This window comes from Mobula hypostoma, chromosome 1, assembly GCF_963921235.1.
Source record: "Mobula hypostoma chromosome 1, sMobHyp1.1, whole genome shotgun sequence".
Classification (NCBI taxonomy): Eukaryota; Metazoa; Chordata; class Chondrichthyes; order Myliobatiformes; family Myliobatidae; genus Mobula; species Mobula hypostoma.
Genome location: NC_086097.1, coordinates 108,397,624 through 108,416,014, shown reverse-complemented (window position 1 = coordinate 108,416,014; position 18,391 = coordinate 108,397,624). Strand labels below are relative to the sequence as shown.

The window sequence follows — 18,391 nt, the reverse complement described above, 5'->3', positions numbered from 1 at the left end:
CAGGGAACCATATGCCTTGGTCTCCTGTTCCACAATACTCTCCATGGCTCTACCATTTACTTTTGCAAGTCCTGCCCCGGTTTATCTTACCGGAATGCAACACCTTGCACTTGGCCCGGATTCAAACGTAGGGCCCATAATTAAAAGGTCTGACAGTATCAAAATTGGCAACATCACTGGGGGTGAGGAAATTGGTTCTAGGCCATAGGAAGAGATCAATGGCCTGACTAGACACAAAGGTGGCCATACAGATTTCACTGTAGAAATGGGAGGTAATTCATTTGGGGAAGGGGGCCAAAGCAAAGGGAGTGGATCATATGTTGTCAGAAGAGCTTTAGAGCACAAAGAATCTGAAGTGTATGTCAACTGATGTCAGGACATGTAGCTCAAGTGGGTAAGAATGTACATGGGATCCCTGCCTTTATTGACAGAGACACAAATTACAACAGTGAGGCTGGGGAAGATCATGCAAGACCTAGAGTAGTTAGATCACTGCTAGAGTACTGTTAACTGTGGTAATTGAACACCAGGCAGGATTCAATAGCATTAGAGAGCCTGCAGGAGAGATTTACAAGGATGGTTCCAGAACTACAGAACTGAAGTTAAAGAGGAGAGAGAATGTGTATTCTGGGGTTGTTTTCTTTCAAACAAGAGATGGAGGAGAATTAATTAAAGTGTGAAACTTACACTGGACAACAATTTTTTTCAAAAGTGTTGCTTCCTCATAAATATTTTCTTGTTATGATAGACCACCTGAAGCTGAACACAAATATCATTTCAGACCACTTGTATCACATAGGAATTTGGAGAAAAGAAATTAAGTTTTATTGAATATAATGTGTTTAATTACATAATGGTGCTGACTCTTTGCAACAGTTCAACTAAGCTTAAAAAATGCTTTGTCATTGATTTTCATTTGTACTCAGTGCCCAAGGCTTCTCACTTAAACGTCCAACAATAATCAGCCAGCACCGATGGATTCCAGTAGCTCTGACACTGTTTCTCCATGACCGCAATATCCTGGCGAAACCTCTCACCATGCTCGTTGCTGACAACGGCAAGACTTGTAGGGAAGAAGTCTGACTGGGAATGTAGGAAATGAATCTTTAGTGACATGTTGCACTTCATGGTTTTGTACATTAGAAACATGTTGTCAACCAGCTTGGTGCTCTGCAGTTGTCAAGGAAATTTTCAGCAACATTCTTGAAAGTCTTCCATGCGATTTTTCCTGCTCTCATCAGAAGTTCTTCAAATTGCCTGTCATTGATGACCTGTTTGACTTGTAGACCAACAGAAATGCCTTCCTTAATCTTGGCATCAGTAATTCTGACTTGAATTATGAATTGAAATAGGATTTTTTTTAAAATGGTGCATGATAGGGAAATTTCATGGTGTTTTTCATTATCAGCGGTCCAAAATACATTGAGATACACCAGAAGGATTCAGGAAGCAAAATTGTTGTTGTCCAGTGTTATCAGAGGCCTAGGCAAGCCAAATAGTAAGGAGTTACTAGCTCTAACAGGGTGGTAAGTAACCAGGGAGCATAAAAGGCTAAAGATAGTTGAATGAAAGTCATTTTACAGTGCTAGGGGTATGGAACTCACTGCTTTAAAAATCATCATCGCATCTAAAAACACTTGGATGAGCAAAGGGAAAGCTCTAACCTGCAGTTACGTAGTAGCAGCAGGGAGGCCTAGTTATTGTGATCGCTCTATGCCATGAATTTCTATAATTTTATACAGTGTGTGTGTCATTTGATAAGTGCCTGCAAGATGGGCGAATGGAAAGAACTGCTGCCATGATGGTATTCAACCTCAGAGGAGATTGAGGAGATTCGTTCAGGAGTCAGCAGTTGATATGCATGAAGACTAAAGCAGCTGGACATCTAATCTCGAGCAGCATTCACAGACATGGAAATGGATCACTGTGATGACAATAAAGAGCATTAGGCAATCAGTCAAGTGTTGTCAGAGACTGTGAACTGTGTTAGAGCACATCAGACTCCTGTGTGTGGGACAAAGATTTTTTTTCCTTCAAATCATTAATAATTTATGTGGTGCTGCAGTTGATATGCGCTTGCGAGTGACTTATGAGCAGTCATAAAATATAGTAATCCCTTAAACAAACCTGCAAGTGAGATGAGAATGACTGTGCTGCAAATCTTCCTAATGCTTAAAATCTTGTTTGTGAGAGACAGGTGCCCTGCCAGATGAGTTTTCTTTGGCCAGCCTGACACAGGCACCCTAAATTAATGGTTCATACAGGTGAGTACATGGTGCGAGACCTTGCTTGGTGAGGAATGTAGGCACTTTGCAGACAGCACCATCACGATTTAAAGAGGCCTTGCCTGGTCTTTATAAAGCTTCTGTTGGTGTCAGGGCTCTTGCTATAAGTGCAATCTGCCTGGACCTCTCACAGGCACTTCTAAGATGGCTATCACTTTGCCCTACATACCTACTCCTGGAGTACCGCAGGACCTAATGACAGGTAGTTTTGACACTCCAAGAATGAAGGAGTCAGGCGAATTATCTTCCCCCATATAGTCCTTGTGGCTGCCTGTAGTGTTTCCTGGGTCTATGGTCCATTTCCACATCTTCCAGCGAGACACAAGTGCAAGGAAGACTCAGCATGTCTGCAGACCAGGCAACCTGTGCATTAGCAGTACATTACACCAGCGGAGGCAGCTCCAAGCAAACCCATCAGTCCCGTCATCTCTCTAATCTCCCAGTAAACCCGCAACTTGCTCACTAACTCCCCTTTGACTCTTTTGCTACTTACCTGTCCTGTGCACACTAACCCACCATTGTGTCTTTGGGATGTAGGAAGACGCTGGAGTAAGAGAGGAAACCCACGCGGTCACAGGAAGAACATACAAACTCCAAACACGGGATCTGAGTTGCAAATCAAACCCAGGTCGATGAAGCTGAAAGGCGGTAATACTGATGGCAGTGGTGCAGCCAGCAAAGAATGGGACTCGTCTGGTGCTGAACTGTGCGGATATACTAATTTGAGAATATCAGGTATCAGATATTGTTTTCTTTAAAACAGATGTGGCTGAAATTCACTTTGTAAGGCAACATATAAACTTTGATTTTGTCCTTATGGGATTTCTTATTTTGTCGATACTCTCTGGAGATTGGAAGAATGAGAGTTCTTGTTGAAATACACAAGGCTTTTCTGCTTGAGGGAAGGGATGGGTGTTGAAAGGGCAGATGCTGAAAACATGCCGCTCCATACATGAATCTAGTCTTAAACTAGCGGGCATAGTTTCAGAATGAGAAGTCATTCATTTAAGACAGAGATGCATTAGAGACCCCCAACATCCAGGCCATACTCTCTTCTTGCTGCTGCCACTAGGAAGGAGATACAGGAACAGATATTAGCCTACATATCATCAGGCTCCTGAACCAGCACAGATACCTTCTTGGCTGTGCCGAACCATTTTCTGCCTAGTCCCACTGACCTGCACACGGACCATATCCCTCCATACACCTCCCATCCATGTATCTGTCCAATTTATTCTTAAATGTTAAAAAAGAACCCGCATTTATGCTCAACACTGAAATGATTCTTATTCTGGCTTCTGTCCTTTTTCCTTTCCAGTCTCAATTAAGGGTCAACACTGAACAGGACCTCACTTTCAAGGACTCTACAACTCATGTTCTCAGTGTTAATGAATGAATTAATAACTTCTGCCCATTTGTACAATTTGTCTCCTTTTGCACATTAGTCATTTGTTAGTCTTTATTTATATGTAGTTTTGCATTGACTCTATTGTACTATAGTTCTTCATTCCACAGTGAATGTCTGCTAGAAAATGAATTTCAGGGTAGTATATGGTAATTGGATAATAAATCTAATCTGAACTCTTTGAACACTCTCTCAGGCTTGTCTTCTCCAGAACTCTCTTTTCCAGAGAACTATGGAGGTTGACCCCGTGAATGCACTGAAAATCAAACTTGCTTTTTTGAATTGCAGAGAAATCAAGGGATGTGGCAAACTGCAAGAAAAGAGGAAGCCAAATTCTGATCAACTATGTTGTTATTGTATAGTATAGCAGCATCCAGGAGGCTCTTGCTCCTATTTCCAATCTTATTATCCTCTTCTTTGAAACAATAGCAACACACACAAAATGCTGGAAAAACTTAGCAAGTCAGGCACCATCTATAGAAGCAAGTAAACAATCAATATTTCAGGCCACAACCCTTCTTCATGACCAGAAAGGAAGGGGGCAGAAGCCAGAATAAGGAGGTGGGGAGTGGAAGGAAGGGAAAAGTGGACAAGCTGGCAGGTGATAAGTGAAACCAGGTGAGGAGGCTGGAGGAATGAAGTAAGAAGCTGGAAAGTGATAGGAGATGACAGAGGATCATAGGAGAAAGGGGAGGAGGAGGAGGAGGAGGAGGAGCACCAGAGGGAGGTGCGTAGGTGAGAAGGGGTGACAGGGGAACCAGAATGGGGAATGGAAAAAGAGAGGAGGGGGAGGGGTGAGAAATTACCAGAACTTAGCTTTTCCCCTCCCCACCTTCTTATTCTGGCTTCTGCCCCCTTCTTTTCCAGTCCTGAAATTCAGGTCCGTAATAAACAGAGCTTTAATTTGTATATTGCCTTCCACTATCTCAGGACATCCAAAACAATGTGAAACTAATGAACTACCTTTGAAATCCAGTCACTTTGTTGAGTCTGCAATCACTGGCAATTTACATATGCAGTAAAATACTACACAATTGAAATAAATAATCAACCTCGGGCCGGCTGGTGGTGTAACGACATCGGCGCCGGACCCGGGAGTAGAGGTTCCTGGGGTCGAAACTAGTCAGGTCCGCTCCCGAGTACGCTTTCCATCCGTGCCGGGTTGAGTGTCAAAATCGCAACTCGACCTCGTAAAATAAAGGGAAAATACTGCGAAAATATCTGTGTGAGGAGTGGTGCGCCACACCGTCTCTCTCTCTCGCTCCGTGCCTTGTAAAAAGCCATGAAAAAGACATAATCACGGACGCACGCACAGACTCGCATGCACACAGGCAGACACCAAAAAAAATCAACCTAATATTTCGATTTTGGTGGCGGTGGCTGAGGAATAAATTCAGTAACAAGGTAACTGATAAGATTACTTGCAAATAGGAGTAATTCCTTACCCAAATTTCATCGATACCAACAAAACTGTTGCGACTGTTCTTGTGACAGGCAGGTTTAAAATAGAAATATTTGAGGACAAACACCACAAAATACGGCAAGGTAGCTAGAAACTAAGCGGCACACTTTTGATACGACATACTCATATATTTAAAAAGACTTTCAAAAACCTGACGTAATTACAAGTTCAATAAACAGTAAACCAAGTGGAAGGGGCAGTCTGACGTTTTCAATTGCCATATGAAATTCACATAAATGAATATCTCAGAAGTGATTCTCCTACACAGACTGCAATTTATCACAGGTCATTTCAAGAGCATATCATTGACAGAAAACAGGCTCCATTTTGCCTCTAATACTGGTAAATAGAGGTCAGTTACACAGGAAGATCAATTCCAAATTCCAGAGAGGTGAGAGTGTGTGTCTATGTATGTGTATGTGTGCGCATGTGTGTGTGTATGTGTATGCGCCTGTCTGCGTCTCTGTCTCTGCATGCGTACAAGAGGAGAAACTGAAATTTTCCTTCCCCCTAACTAAATGAGTGTCTTCCATTATAAATAGAATCTGAATAGATATTTCCTTCCTGCACAACCAGCTAGCCTGACTCACCGTGTATTCTATGGTCCCTTTGGGCTTCTGGGAAGACATCCACCGTGTATCTTTCTTCTCCTGAAGCTTCTTCTGTCCGGTATCTGAAAACAGGCGAGGCAAGGTGCGTATTAGTTCCATGCTTTTGTTCCCCCCGGCTAGTCACAGGGCTTTTGAACCCAGCTTGGCTGAGGGACAAACTGATTTACCTAAAAAAACTCACACTCGAAAGCAATGCCTCTAATTTCATAATAATAAAACAGCACTTTCTTCTTCCAGTCTCTAATTTACTGGACCAGTTTAGACTGTTCACAAATGAATTATGAATCAGCTTTCAAGGAGCTTGATCAATGCTGAAGATGGCTTTACGCATCTGAAGGAGTTTGCCTTCATTACCAATGCACAATTCATTTGAATCCATTCTCCATCCGCAAGCTATTTTTTTTCAATAGGAGGGACGCATTCCAGTGCTTAACCCTTGCACTACTGAAATTCAGTATGTCTATAATGAGTTTGCACACCACTACATACAGCACTTTGGATGATTTTTGTCCACCCAAACACTTCTTGCTTGTAATTTGATACTGAGTGTTCTGCACTGAAGTTGCAGGTTAGGATTTAAGCAGGACAGACATTTCAAAGTCATAACACATATTGGCAAGCAGACTAAAGGGAATATTCCCACAGAGAATTTATGAAAACCTAAACTAATAAAATATTTAGTCACTGCTTGTTCAGAAATCCTTGTCTAAATTTTTTTTGATATGCTGGAATGTCTGCCATTTTTGGCAACACCATTGTAATGACAATGGCACACACATCATTACCCTGATGGTCAAGATCTATCAACAGAGCTAAAGAACTTGTTAAAGGAGTTTAGTGAAGCATTGACAGCATAACACAGATAACAGCAGTGAAGAATATAGAAAACACAATGAATTTCATAAACATCGAACAGTACAGCACAGGAACAGACCCTTCCGCCCACAATGTTGTGCCAAACCAATTAAATTAATAACCAACTGGCTAACTAATCACTTCTGTCTAAACCCTTCCATTTTCCCCACATTCATGTGCCTATCTAAACAAAAGTTCCCAAAGTTTCTGCCTTTATTGCCACCCCAGTAAGTGCATTCCAGGCACCCACAACGCTCTATGTAAAAAAAACTTACTCCTCACATCTCCTTTGGAATTATCCCTTCACTTGAAATGAATGTCATCTGGTATTAGACACTTCCACCCTTGGAAAAGAACTGTATGCAATACTTCAAATGTGACCTAATTAGAGTTTGATAAAGCTACAACATAAATTTTGAACTCAGTGCCTTGACTAATGAAGGCAAGCATGCCATATTGCTTTCTTAGCCACCCTAATCGATCTGCGTAGCCACAATTTTACTGGCAAGAAAGGCTAAAATGGGAAAGAGGAGATGGATAGAGAAACATTTAAATTAGGACATGATTGGTGACATCAGGTGGTTAATTCCAAAAGTTAGGTTGATCACTGTTTGCTCCACAATGTACTGATGATTATAGAATAAAAAAGGATTTTAACTACAGATGGTCAGATGGAATGAATGGGCTGAGAGATGAAGAAAGGCCCATTCTCCTCCCGTGTTCTTTTCATGTACCCAGAAAACAAATGAGTCATATAGCTTGACAAAGTCCAAATGGATCCAAACACAATGGCTAAACCAGTGGAGTAATGGATGTATTGGAAACAGGCATTTTGTCAGTTCAACTAAGCAAGCAGAACTGGAGAACTGTTGGGCAGCTGTTGGAGATTTAGGGAGAAGGATGCCTAAGCTGAGGTAATTGCTGAGCCCGGATAACTCAAAATCCTATTTCCTTACAACATAGGAGACTGCTCTTCAAATCTATGCCAGCTCAAATTCCCTATTTTTCCATCATTCTACCACCTACCTACATGAGCAGTAATTTGATGCAGCCAATTAACCTAACAACCTGCATGTCTTTAGGGTGTGAAAGGTAACCAGAAAGGGCAGATGAGGGAATAAGTTCAAGAAGCAGTGGTAGATTTGCAAAAAGTTGATAAAATTGACAGAATCAGCTGCTTGAGCTTCAGAAAACTGGTCAAACATGTCTAATCAAACCCAAATAGTAGAGTTCTGAGGCAGGTAACAGCATAACAGACCCATAAAAGAAGAAACTAATGGTACTATGGATGTGATACCTGAAGTCAGATATAAAGCCCACGAAATACAAGCAAATAATCGACAATTAACTTTAACTGTAGCACAAGAAAGTAAGTCATGCTAACTAGCTCACCAAACTATAAAATTGTAACTCAGAAACAGCTTGGGGATCCAACCACTTTTTGAAAAGCATACCGAAAAGATCATTAATAGTTCAAAGTAAATTTATCAAAGTACATATACCATATACTACCCTGAGATTAATTTAATCACAGGCATTCACAGGAGAATGAAATACAATTGAATCAGTGAAAACCTACACACAAAGACAGCCAAAAATAAAATTTAAAAAAGACAAACTGCAAATACAAACATAAATAAATAAATATGAGAACATAAGCTGTAGATTCCTGGTGAGTGCATTCACAGGTTGTGGAATCAGTTCAGTGGTAAAGTGAATGAAGTTATCCACGCTGGTTCAGGAGCCTGATGGCTGAAGGGTAACAGCTGTTCCTGAAGCTGGTAGTGTGGGACCCAAGGCTCCCGTACCTCCTTCCTGATGGCTGCAGAAAAAAAAAGAGCAAGGCCTGGATGGGGAAGGGGGGTCTTGCTGATAGATGCTGCTTTCTTGTGGCAGCGCTCACTATAGTGCTGCATAAAGCAATAAATCTTCAGAAGAACGCCACCAGTCAGTCCATGAGAATGATCCTGGCTATAACTGCCGAAGACTTTGATCCTACATTCCATTCAGAGTTTGGTCTCCTACACAGTTCCAACAAAGACCAAGGAACAGCACCTCAAAAAAATGCATGTGGGCAGAATGCAGTCCCTGGAATTCATCCAGCTGTACATTACTCAGTTTTTCACTCCCCGCAGATGCTTCCTGGCCTTCTAACCAGTTGAAGCATTCTATTTTATTTCGAGCAATTAAGACCATAAGATATGGAAGCGGAATTAAGCCATTTGGCCCATCGAGCATGCGCTACCATTTCATCAGGGCTGATCCATTCTCCCTCTCAGCCCCAATCTCCTGCATTCTCCCCATAGCCCTTCATACCTTAAATATACCCAATGACTTAGCCTCCACAGCCACTTGTGGCAATGAATTCCACAGATTCATCACCTCTGGCTAAAGAAATTCCTCCATATCTACATCCCTCCATTTGGAGGCTGTGTCCTCTGGCCTTAGACTCTCCCACCATTGGAAATATCCTCTCTACATCCACTCTGTCAAGGCCTTTCAACATTCGACAGGTTTCAATGAGGTCCCCCCTCATTCCTCTGAATTCCAGTGAGTATAGGACCAGAGCCATTAAACACTCATATGACAAGCCCTTTAATTCCGGAATCATTTTCATGAATCTATTTGATCCCTCTCAATGTCAGCACATCCTTTCTTAGATAAGGGGCCCTAAGATAATTCCTGTGTACTGCATCTCATACTGAGTGTTGTTTTTCTTTTCAGAATCAGAATGTTGTTCTGCAGCAGCAGTGCATAAAAGATTCATGTACTTTATAATAAAGATTTACATTTATATTTCTTATCTTAAATTACAATAATTGTATGTATTGCACTGTACTGCTGCTACAAGACAACAAATTTCATGATGTGTCAGTGATAATAAACCTGAATCTGATTTTTTAAACCCACCTCTTTGTTTAACCATCTTCTTTATGCATCTCATTCAGACAAGTAGCATCAGCTTGTCTCTGCTGGCACCAGCGCCAACTGTTACTCGGTTTCTCCAAGTCTCAAGTGATCATACACCTGCATTTTTGTTCTTTCAATGCTTTCCCTTGTCTGTAACATGAACTCCGTTTCTCTCTCCATATATGCAGTCTGATTTGCTAAGTACCTCACGCATTTTCTGTTTATATTTCAGATTTCCAATAACTGCATTTCCATTTTTCATATCACGTTGGTGAAATGTGAATTCTTCAAAATGATGCACACAATTCATCATTTTACTTGTTGCTTTAGAAAGTATAATAAGAATTATACTAGATACAACTTGCTTTCCGTGCTAATATAATTTCAACTGATGTATTTACAGCTGCTCATAGTCTAAAACAAGACTTCAAAATTAATCTACAGGAATGCAAGGTTGGCTTTTAGACCCCATCCTAATATCCCTCAGAGTTGATAGGATGTCTTTTGCACAGCTAGTAATGGAGAAGGCAGGAGAGTGGGGTTGAGGGGGAAGCCATAGTGGAATGGGGGAGAAGACTTGACAGGCTGAATGGCCTAATTCTGCTCCCATGTCTTAAGGTGAAATGGTTGATCACATTAACATTTGATAGGGGATTCCAATATCTGAAAACAACAACAAAGGTATGGCAATAAATTAAAGACTGAAAGCTGTACATGAATTTAGGGCAACTTGAGTTGGTGGTCTGATGCACCTATTATTCCTGTCATTGTGGAAGTTTATTGTCAAAGTCATCCAGCAAAGCCTGTGCCACACACCAGTGAGTGTAAGAATAGAACGATTTGACAGGTGAATGCGTCGTTGAGGAACTGGTGTAGGTGGCAGAGTAATGGATTATTGGGATCTCTTCTGGGGAAGTTAAAAGGGATGGGCTATACCTAAACCAGATAACGGCCACTGGAAAATGATGCTGGAGTAGTAATGGGGAACAAGGAAATAGCAGACAAACTGAATAAATATTTTGCATCTGTCTTCACTGTGGAAGACACTAGCAGTGTGGTGGAAGTTCTAAGGTGTCAGGGGTCATGAAGTGTGTGAATTTACCATTACTAGAGAGATGGTTCTTGAAAAATTGAAAGGTCTGAAGGTAGATAAGTCACCCGGACCAAATGTTGTACATCTCAGAGTTCTGAATGAGGTGGCTGAAGAAATTGTAGAAGCATTAGTAATGATCTTTCAAGAAGCACTAGATTCTGGAATGGTTCCAGAAGACTGGAGAATTGCAAATGTCGCTTCACTCTTAAAGAAGGGACAGAGGCAGAAACAAAGAATTTACAAGCCAGTTGGTCTGACCTCAGTGATTGGGAAGGTGTTGGAGCTGATTGTTGAGGATGTGGAGGCACACAATAAAATAGGCTGTAGTCAGCATGGTTTCCTCATGGGAAAATAATGCCTGACAAAAAAGAATCAGTTGAGGTTGTGCACTTGGATTTTTACGAAGGCCTTTGACAAGGTGCCACACTTGAGGCTGCTTAGCAAACTACATGCCCATGATGTTACAGGAAAAATCTAGCATGAATAAAGCAGTGGCTGACTGGCAGGAGGCAAAGAGTGGGAATAAGGGAGCATTTTCCAGTTGGTTGCCAGTGATTAGTGGTGTTCCACAGGGGTCTGTGCTGGGACAGATTCTTTTTACATTATATGTCAATGATTTGGATGATGAAATTGATGGCTTTGTTGCAAAGTTTGTTGATAATACTAAGATAGGTGGAGGGATAGGTAGCTTTGAGGAAGTAGAGAGGCTACAGAAGGACCTAGATAGAGTAGGAGAATGGGCAAAGAAGTGGCAGATGGAATACAGTGTCAGGAAGTGTATGGTCATGCAGTTTGGAGAAGAAATGAAAGGGTAGACTATTCTCAAAATGAGAGGTCTGATGTCTGTTGACAAGTGTGGCTTGCCTGGCAAGTAGAAGTTGTAGTGCTTGCAGTATGGACTGATGCCACGGATAATGTGGCCATTAACTGTCTATGAAGTGGCAATGTCCCACGTTGAGGCAATGGAATGGAAGATCAACAAGTATGTGAAGAAGTGGCTTGGAGTACCAAGCAGCCTCACCAATGTTGCAATCCACAGTAGCCAGACAAAGCTTACCATCCCAGTGCAATCCCTTGTTGAGGAGGTCAAGGTAGCCAAGGTAAGATCATTCTTGATGCTTCGAGACTCAAAAGACCCTGTCATTAAGAACACCCAGCTGGATGTGCGATCAGGCAGGAAGTGGTCAGCCCGTGTAGCAGTTGATGAGGCAGAGTCTAGATCGAAGCACAAGGAGACGGTTGGGGCTATCCAGCTAGGCTGCCAGGGACTTGGATGGACAACCCACAAGTGGTGGTCATCTTCTAAGGAGCACTATGAGCTTGTAACACAAGAAATACGAGAGGTAGAAGAGGAGAAGAGGTTAACTAAAACAGCTGGCCTGGCCAAACAAGGGGCTTGAACCCGGTGGGAAAGTGTTGAACAATGACATCAATCTTGGAATATTCTGTGGCAGATGGAACCGCTCCGCATTTCTTTTCTATGCAGAGCAGTGTACGATCTGCTCCCAACACCTGCCAACCTCAGCACCTGGTATGAAGATGAGACAGACAGGTGTGCTGCTTGTGGCAAGAAGGGAACACTTCAACATATCTTGAGTGTATGCAGAGTCAATCTTTCCAGCTGCATGTACACTTGGAGACATAATGATGTTCTCAAAGTTGTAACAGAAGCGGTTGAGCAGAGAGTACTGCAGCACAACTTATCTCATGCCCCATGCTGCACAGAATATCGTATATCATTTGTGAAAGAAGGCTCCAAGACAAGGGTGTACAGCGCAGGCTCACGATCAAGCATACTTTCGTCAGCCAATGATTGGTGTGTCAAGGCCGACCTCGACGGGAAAGGCAGTTTCCCGGAGCAAATAGCTTTCACAACATTGCGTCCAGATATAATCGTATGGTCTGGCACCAGTAGAGAAGTGGTTATTGGTGAACTCACAGTCCCCTGGGAAGACAACATCAATGAAGCCAATGAGCGCAAGTTAACCAAGTATGCAGAATTAAGATCAGAGTGCAGAGCCAGAGGGTGGAAGGTCTCATGCTATCCATTCGAAATAGGCTGCCGCGGGTTTATTACATTCACTCTCCAGAAGTGGCTGCGTGACCTTGGCTTCACTAGAAGAGAGATCAAGTCAACCAGCAGGGCTGTAGCTGAGGCAGCAGAGAAAGGATCAGCATGGGTGTGGACCAAGTATGTCCAGAGGGGCAGATAGTCAGACAGTGTATACATCTTTTGCAAACCCTTCAGCAGTTGCATAGACACCTGAAGAGCAGACTATCTGTTGGATAGAAGCGACCAACAACTCTGATAGAGGCAGATGCCAAGTTTTTTTAAGCTCACCAGTGGGAGATGGTGCTTTAGCACTGCTGGCCCACCACCTCGAGGGAGTCTTGATCATAAGCGGGCCGAAACTCCTGAAGACAGGTGGCAGATCAACTAATGATCCCAATGGTGATAGCACAGGACAGTTAACATCTTAGTCCACGTGTATTCTGTAACTCTAATTCTCAAAATGGAAAGAAAGTACAAAAAAACTGGGGCGCAAAGGGACATGGGAGTCCTTCTGCAGGATTCGCTAAAGGTTAATTTGCAGGGTGAGTCTGTGGTGAGGAAGGCAAATGTGATGTTAGCATTAATTTCAAGTGGACTAGAATAAAATAAACAAGGATGTAATGTTGAGACTTTACAAAGCACGGATGAGGCTCACTTGGAGTATTGTGAGTAGTTTTGGGCCCCTTATCTTTGAAAGGACATTCTGAATCTGGAGAGGTTCAGGAAAATGACTCCAGGATTGAATGGCCTGTCATTGAAGAGCGTTTGATGGCTCTGTGCCTGTATTCACTAGAATTCAGAAGAATGAGGGGTGACCTAATTGAAACCTATCAAATAATAAAAGGCCTTGATAGTGTTTGTGGAGAGGATGTTTCCTTTGGTGGGAGATCCAACACCAGAGGACACAGCCTCAGAATAAAGGGGTATCCTTTTAGAATGGAGAAGAAGTGGAATTTCTTTAGCTAGCAAGTGGTGAATCTGTCGTATTTGTTGCCAAAGGCAGTTGTGGAGGCCAAATCTTTATGTACATTTAAGGCAGAGGTCGATAGATTCTTGATTGGTCGGGGCATGGAGGGATACGGGGAGAAGTCAGGAGACTGGAGTGGAGGAAAAATGGATCAGCCATGATGAAATGGCAGAATAGAATCAATGGGCCAAATGGCTGATTTCTGCTGCTATATCTTATGGTCTTATGGACACAAATGAAGTACATCTTGTGGCAGGTACAGTACTGTGCAAAAGTTGTGAGCATTGTGTGTAGCGAGGGTGCCTACGATTTTTGCACTGTACTGTATTTGTCAATTTGGGAACAGAGAACAAGTTTGTAAATCTGGCGGGAGCAAAGGATGTTGGGAATGGCGAGGGTGAAGTGCTGCAGCAGGGGTGTGGGACAAGTGGTAGTGAACTAGATCCAGGGGCAGGGGTTAGCACACCCAGCCCTGAAACACCAAGCAAGGTCATCTGTTTCCAAACAATCGGTTTATGGATCATTATAGAATGTCTCTCTGGTGCTTCCCACTCCCTCCCTTCTTCCTTTCCCTTTTCCCAACCATAATTCTCCTCTCCCTGGCCCCTTCCCACTCTCAGTCCACAATAGAGACCTATATCAGGATTAGATTCATCATCACTCGCATATGTCATAAAATTTGTTTTTTTTGTGGCAGTAGTACAGTGCAATACATAAAATCACTACAGTACTGTGCAAAAGTCTTAGGCGCCCTAGCTGTATCTATGTGCCTGAAACTTCTGCACAGTGCAGTGTATGCTCCAAATTTAGTAATATGCAGTGCAGGGTGATTATGTATTTGTTGGTGATCGGGATCCGAACCAAATCAGCTGGCTGGCTGTGACGTAAAAAGGTAACAAAAAGAAAAACAGTGAATTTGTTTTACTATTGTCCCAAAGCTTTGTCGTGCACACCTTTCATACAAATCATCACAACAGTGCACTGAGGCTACGTCCACACTACGCTGCATAATTTTGAAAACTCCGGTTTCGAGTAAAAACGACAGGCGTCCACACTAAGCGATTTTCAAAATATCTCTGTCCACATTAGACGGATATTTGGGCGAATCTCCTCCTACTGGGCATGCGCAGGACACACAGAAAACAAGCGAAGAGGAAATGGTATACCTGGTGCGCGTTTGTCCAGTTACAGAGTAGAAAAACTTCCAAGGAATTGCTCTTGGCTCTCGCGCAGGAGGACTTAAAACTAAAAAAAAACAAATACTGGAGCGCATGGAGGCAACCGACAGGGAGTTCACGGACAGTATGACTCAGCTGACGACGAACATTGAAAAACTGACTAACTCTGTTGCATTAATAAAGCACCTTGTTAAATGTATAAAATATGTCTGTATCAGTGTTATCTTGTATTTCCACACAATGTTACATTAGGCTGTTACACATCTATTGTCAGAGAAGTACTTGCATAAATAGGTAAACCACCTTGGTTCTTGGTTCTTGGTCCTCCAAAATATTCCGCATAGAATTTAAACTGGAGGTGGCGGAGGGTGTTTTCTGTACTTACCTTCATCCAAGCAAGGACAGAAAACCGGGCAAAGTGGGTATAATTATTTATTCAGTAAGCTATGGGTCAAAGTATTTGGTGAGTACATTTCTAACTCTTCTGGCTTCAGTCTTGTTGCCGTCTGTTCTGAAATTGTTAAGTTCTGCGAAGCGCAGAATCAAATATCACTGTGATGATTGTACGCTCTAGTATCAATTGTTTGGCGACAATAAAGTAATAATAATAAAACAATGAAATGCCACACTGCCGTCATCTGTTGCGGCACGTCATGACAGCGGTTTTAAAAAGCTCTGTTTACCATGTCCACACTGCAACAGATATTAGGCGTTTTCAGATTTATTCACTCTGGAGACCGTTTCTGAAAATCTCTATTTTCAGAGGATGAAAACGCCGTTTTAGTGTGGACAGAGGGTCAAAACGAAGAGAAAAAGCTTCGTTTTCAAAATTATCCAGCATAGTGTGGACGTAGCCTGAGGTAGAGGAAGGTAAAGCATTAACAGGGTGCTGAATAAAGTGGTTCATTTACAGAGAAAGTGCAGTGTTGGTAGACAATAGAGTGCAAGGTCATAATGAGGTCGATTGTGAGGTCAAGGGCTCAGTTTACCATCTTAGGGAACTATTCAATAGTCTTATAATGATAGAATCTATCCTTCAGCCTGGTGGAATATGCTTCTAGTCTCTTGTACCTGCACAATAGGAGGAGGGGAGAAGAGTGTCCAGAAAGGCTGGGTTTGATGCATTACTAAGGCAGCAAGAAGCAGAGAGGAGTCAATGGAGGGGTAGCTGATTTCCAGGTACTCTCAGGAGTTTCTTGCTGTCTTGGGCAGAGCAGTTGCAATACCAAACCATGAAATGCTTCCAGACAGGATGCTTTCAATGGTGCATCAATAAAAATTGATGAGTGTCAAAACATCTTTAGCATCCTGAAGAAGTTGAGGCGTTGGTGAGCTTTCTTGGCTGTGTTTCAATCAATCAGCACCATTGATGTAAACACCAGTATGTTAACCGCCCCTGTTCCTGACGTCATTTACCAGCTCTTTTGTTTCACTTACATTAGGGGAAAGGTCATTGTCCTGACACAATGTTACTAAGCTCTCTGTATCCTTCATGTACTCTGACTCATAGCTATCTGAGATACAGCTCACCACTGTGATGTCATCTGCAAACTTGCAGATGAAATTAAAGCAGAATCTGGCCACACTGTTGTGAGTGTACAGGGAGTAAAGTGGGGCCTGAGGACTAACTTGTGGGGTACCGGTGTTCAGGATAATCGTGGCAGAGGTGTTGCTGCCAATCCTTACTGCTTGCAATCTATTGGTCAGGAAGTCAAGGATCCAGTTACAAAAGGAGGTAGTGACCCCCAGGTCTAGGAATTTTATGACTAGTTTCCTTGGAACTAATAGTATTGAAGGCAGTACTGTAGTCGATAAACAATAGTCTAACATACGTGTCTTTACTGTCCAGATGAGCATAGTGCCATAGAAATGGATTCTACTATAGACCAGTGTCAGCCGTAGGCAAATTGCAGTGGGTTGAGGTTGTCTGGGCGGCTGGAGTTAATGTGTGCCATGACCAGCTTCGTGATGGTGGATGTCAGAGCTACCAATAAAAGCACATTACCCTGTTTTCCTTCGGTACCGGGATAACACTGGTCTTCTTAAAGCAGAAATTTGTTCTTGCAGCAACGTGGCTCCAAGACAATATCCCATAAGCCATCCAGCTACAGGCATGACACTCAGGGACTCCAGCTATAATTTTTTTGTGACTGTATGTTTACTGCTATCATAACTATATGTGCTGTGGGTGACTGTGTGTGCAGTGTTTTGTACCTTGGCCTCAGAGGAACACTGTTCCATTTGGCTGTATTCATGTATTTGGTTGAAGGACAATTAAACCAGAAATTGAATGATGACTGTGTGCTCAGGTACACTGGAGGCTGTCAGGATGGGTGGTGACATTCCAGTCCCCTCTGTGGACCATGTTGGTGTCATGCCTGCTCTGCCATTCAACATCGTGAGTAATATACATCAAAGTTGCTGGTGAACGCAGCAGGCCAGGCAGCATCTCTAGGAAGAGGTACAGTCGACGTTTCGGGCCGAGACCCTTCGTCAGGACTAACTGAAGGAAGAGCTAGTAAGAGATTTGGAAGTGGGAGGGGGAGGGGGAGATCCAAAATAATAGGAGAAGACAGGAGGGGTCTCCCTCTCCCTCCCCCTCCTGTCTTCTCCTATCATTTTGGATCTCCCCCTCCCCCTCCAACTTTCAAATCCCTTACTCAGTCTTCCTTCAGTTAGTCCTGACGAAGGGTTTCGGCCCGAAACGTCGACTGTACCTCTTCCTAGAGATGCTGCCTGGCCTGCTGCGTTCACCAGCAACTTTGATGTGTGTTGCTTGAATTTCCAGCATCTGCAGAATTCCTCGTGTTTATCGTGAGTACTATGCTGACTGACTTCAACTCCACTTTCCGTCCTGATTCCCAGTACCCTCCATTCCACAGTTTAGTGTAGAGGTGAGTAAAGTTGAGTGAAGTGATCTCCCCTCTGGTTCAGGAGCCTGATGGTTGAGGGCAATAACTGTTTCTGAACCTGGTGGTGGTTAACTTAAGGCTCCTGCACTTCCTTCCTGACAGCAGCAGCAAGAAGAGAGCGCGACTCAGAAGACGGGGGTCCTTGATGATAGACGCTACGCTCCAAAGGGTGCAGTGCTACCCTTAATCTGTTAATATGTGGGATCACTGATTCAACATCAACCACCTCTCAACTCACGATGCAGGGCTTTACCTTTCAATGTGCACTGTCGACTGCTGAATTGTGTGCTGTCACTGAGAGGCTCTCCACTGGAAGGATTTTAACAGCCTGGGTGGATGAAAATTGCACACACTGGAAAGCTGAAAGAAATACTGAAATATCTCGAGGCACCCGAAGGTCCAGTTGCATCTGTGGACGGGCTAACATATCAAGTCCATTCACTGTGAACATGGTCAGAATTCCAAAGGCTCTGATTATGTTCATGGCAAAGAGACTTGACCTGTTCCTCTGTCCACAGATGCCACTTGACCTGCTGAGTGTTTGCCATATGTTTTGTTTTTAGCTGGTAAATGAGGGGTCTCAGGCTTTTGCCAACCGCTGTAGACTGTCCAACAAAATGACCAGGAAATACAAATGGTAGGCAGCAGCCACGGAGATCA

The 18,391-nt window shown here is 42.9% G+C and overlaps 1 protein-coding gene across 2 annotated transcripts in view; it reads right to left on the bottom strand.

The window, feature by feature from the left end:
- The window catches only part of LOC134349800 (oxidation resistance protein 1-like), a 568,100-nt gene that overhangs the window by 219,331 nt on the left and 330,378 nt on the right, over positions 1-18,391 (bottom strand). For both annotated transcript variants that reach the window (XM_063054685.1, XM_063054693.1), the window contains exon 4: positions 5,743-5,825. In XM_063054685.1, coding sequence (XP_062910755.1) covers positions 5,743-5,825 — 83 coding nt within the window. The remainder of the gene's footprint in view (positions 1-5,742; positions 5,826-18,391) is intronic.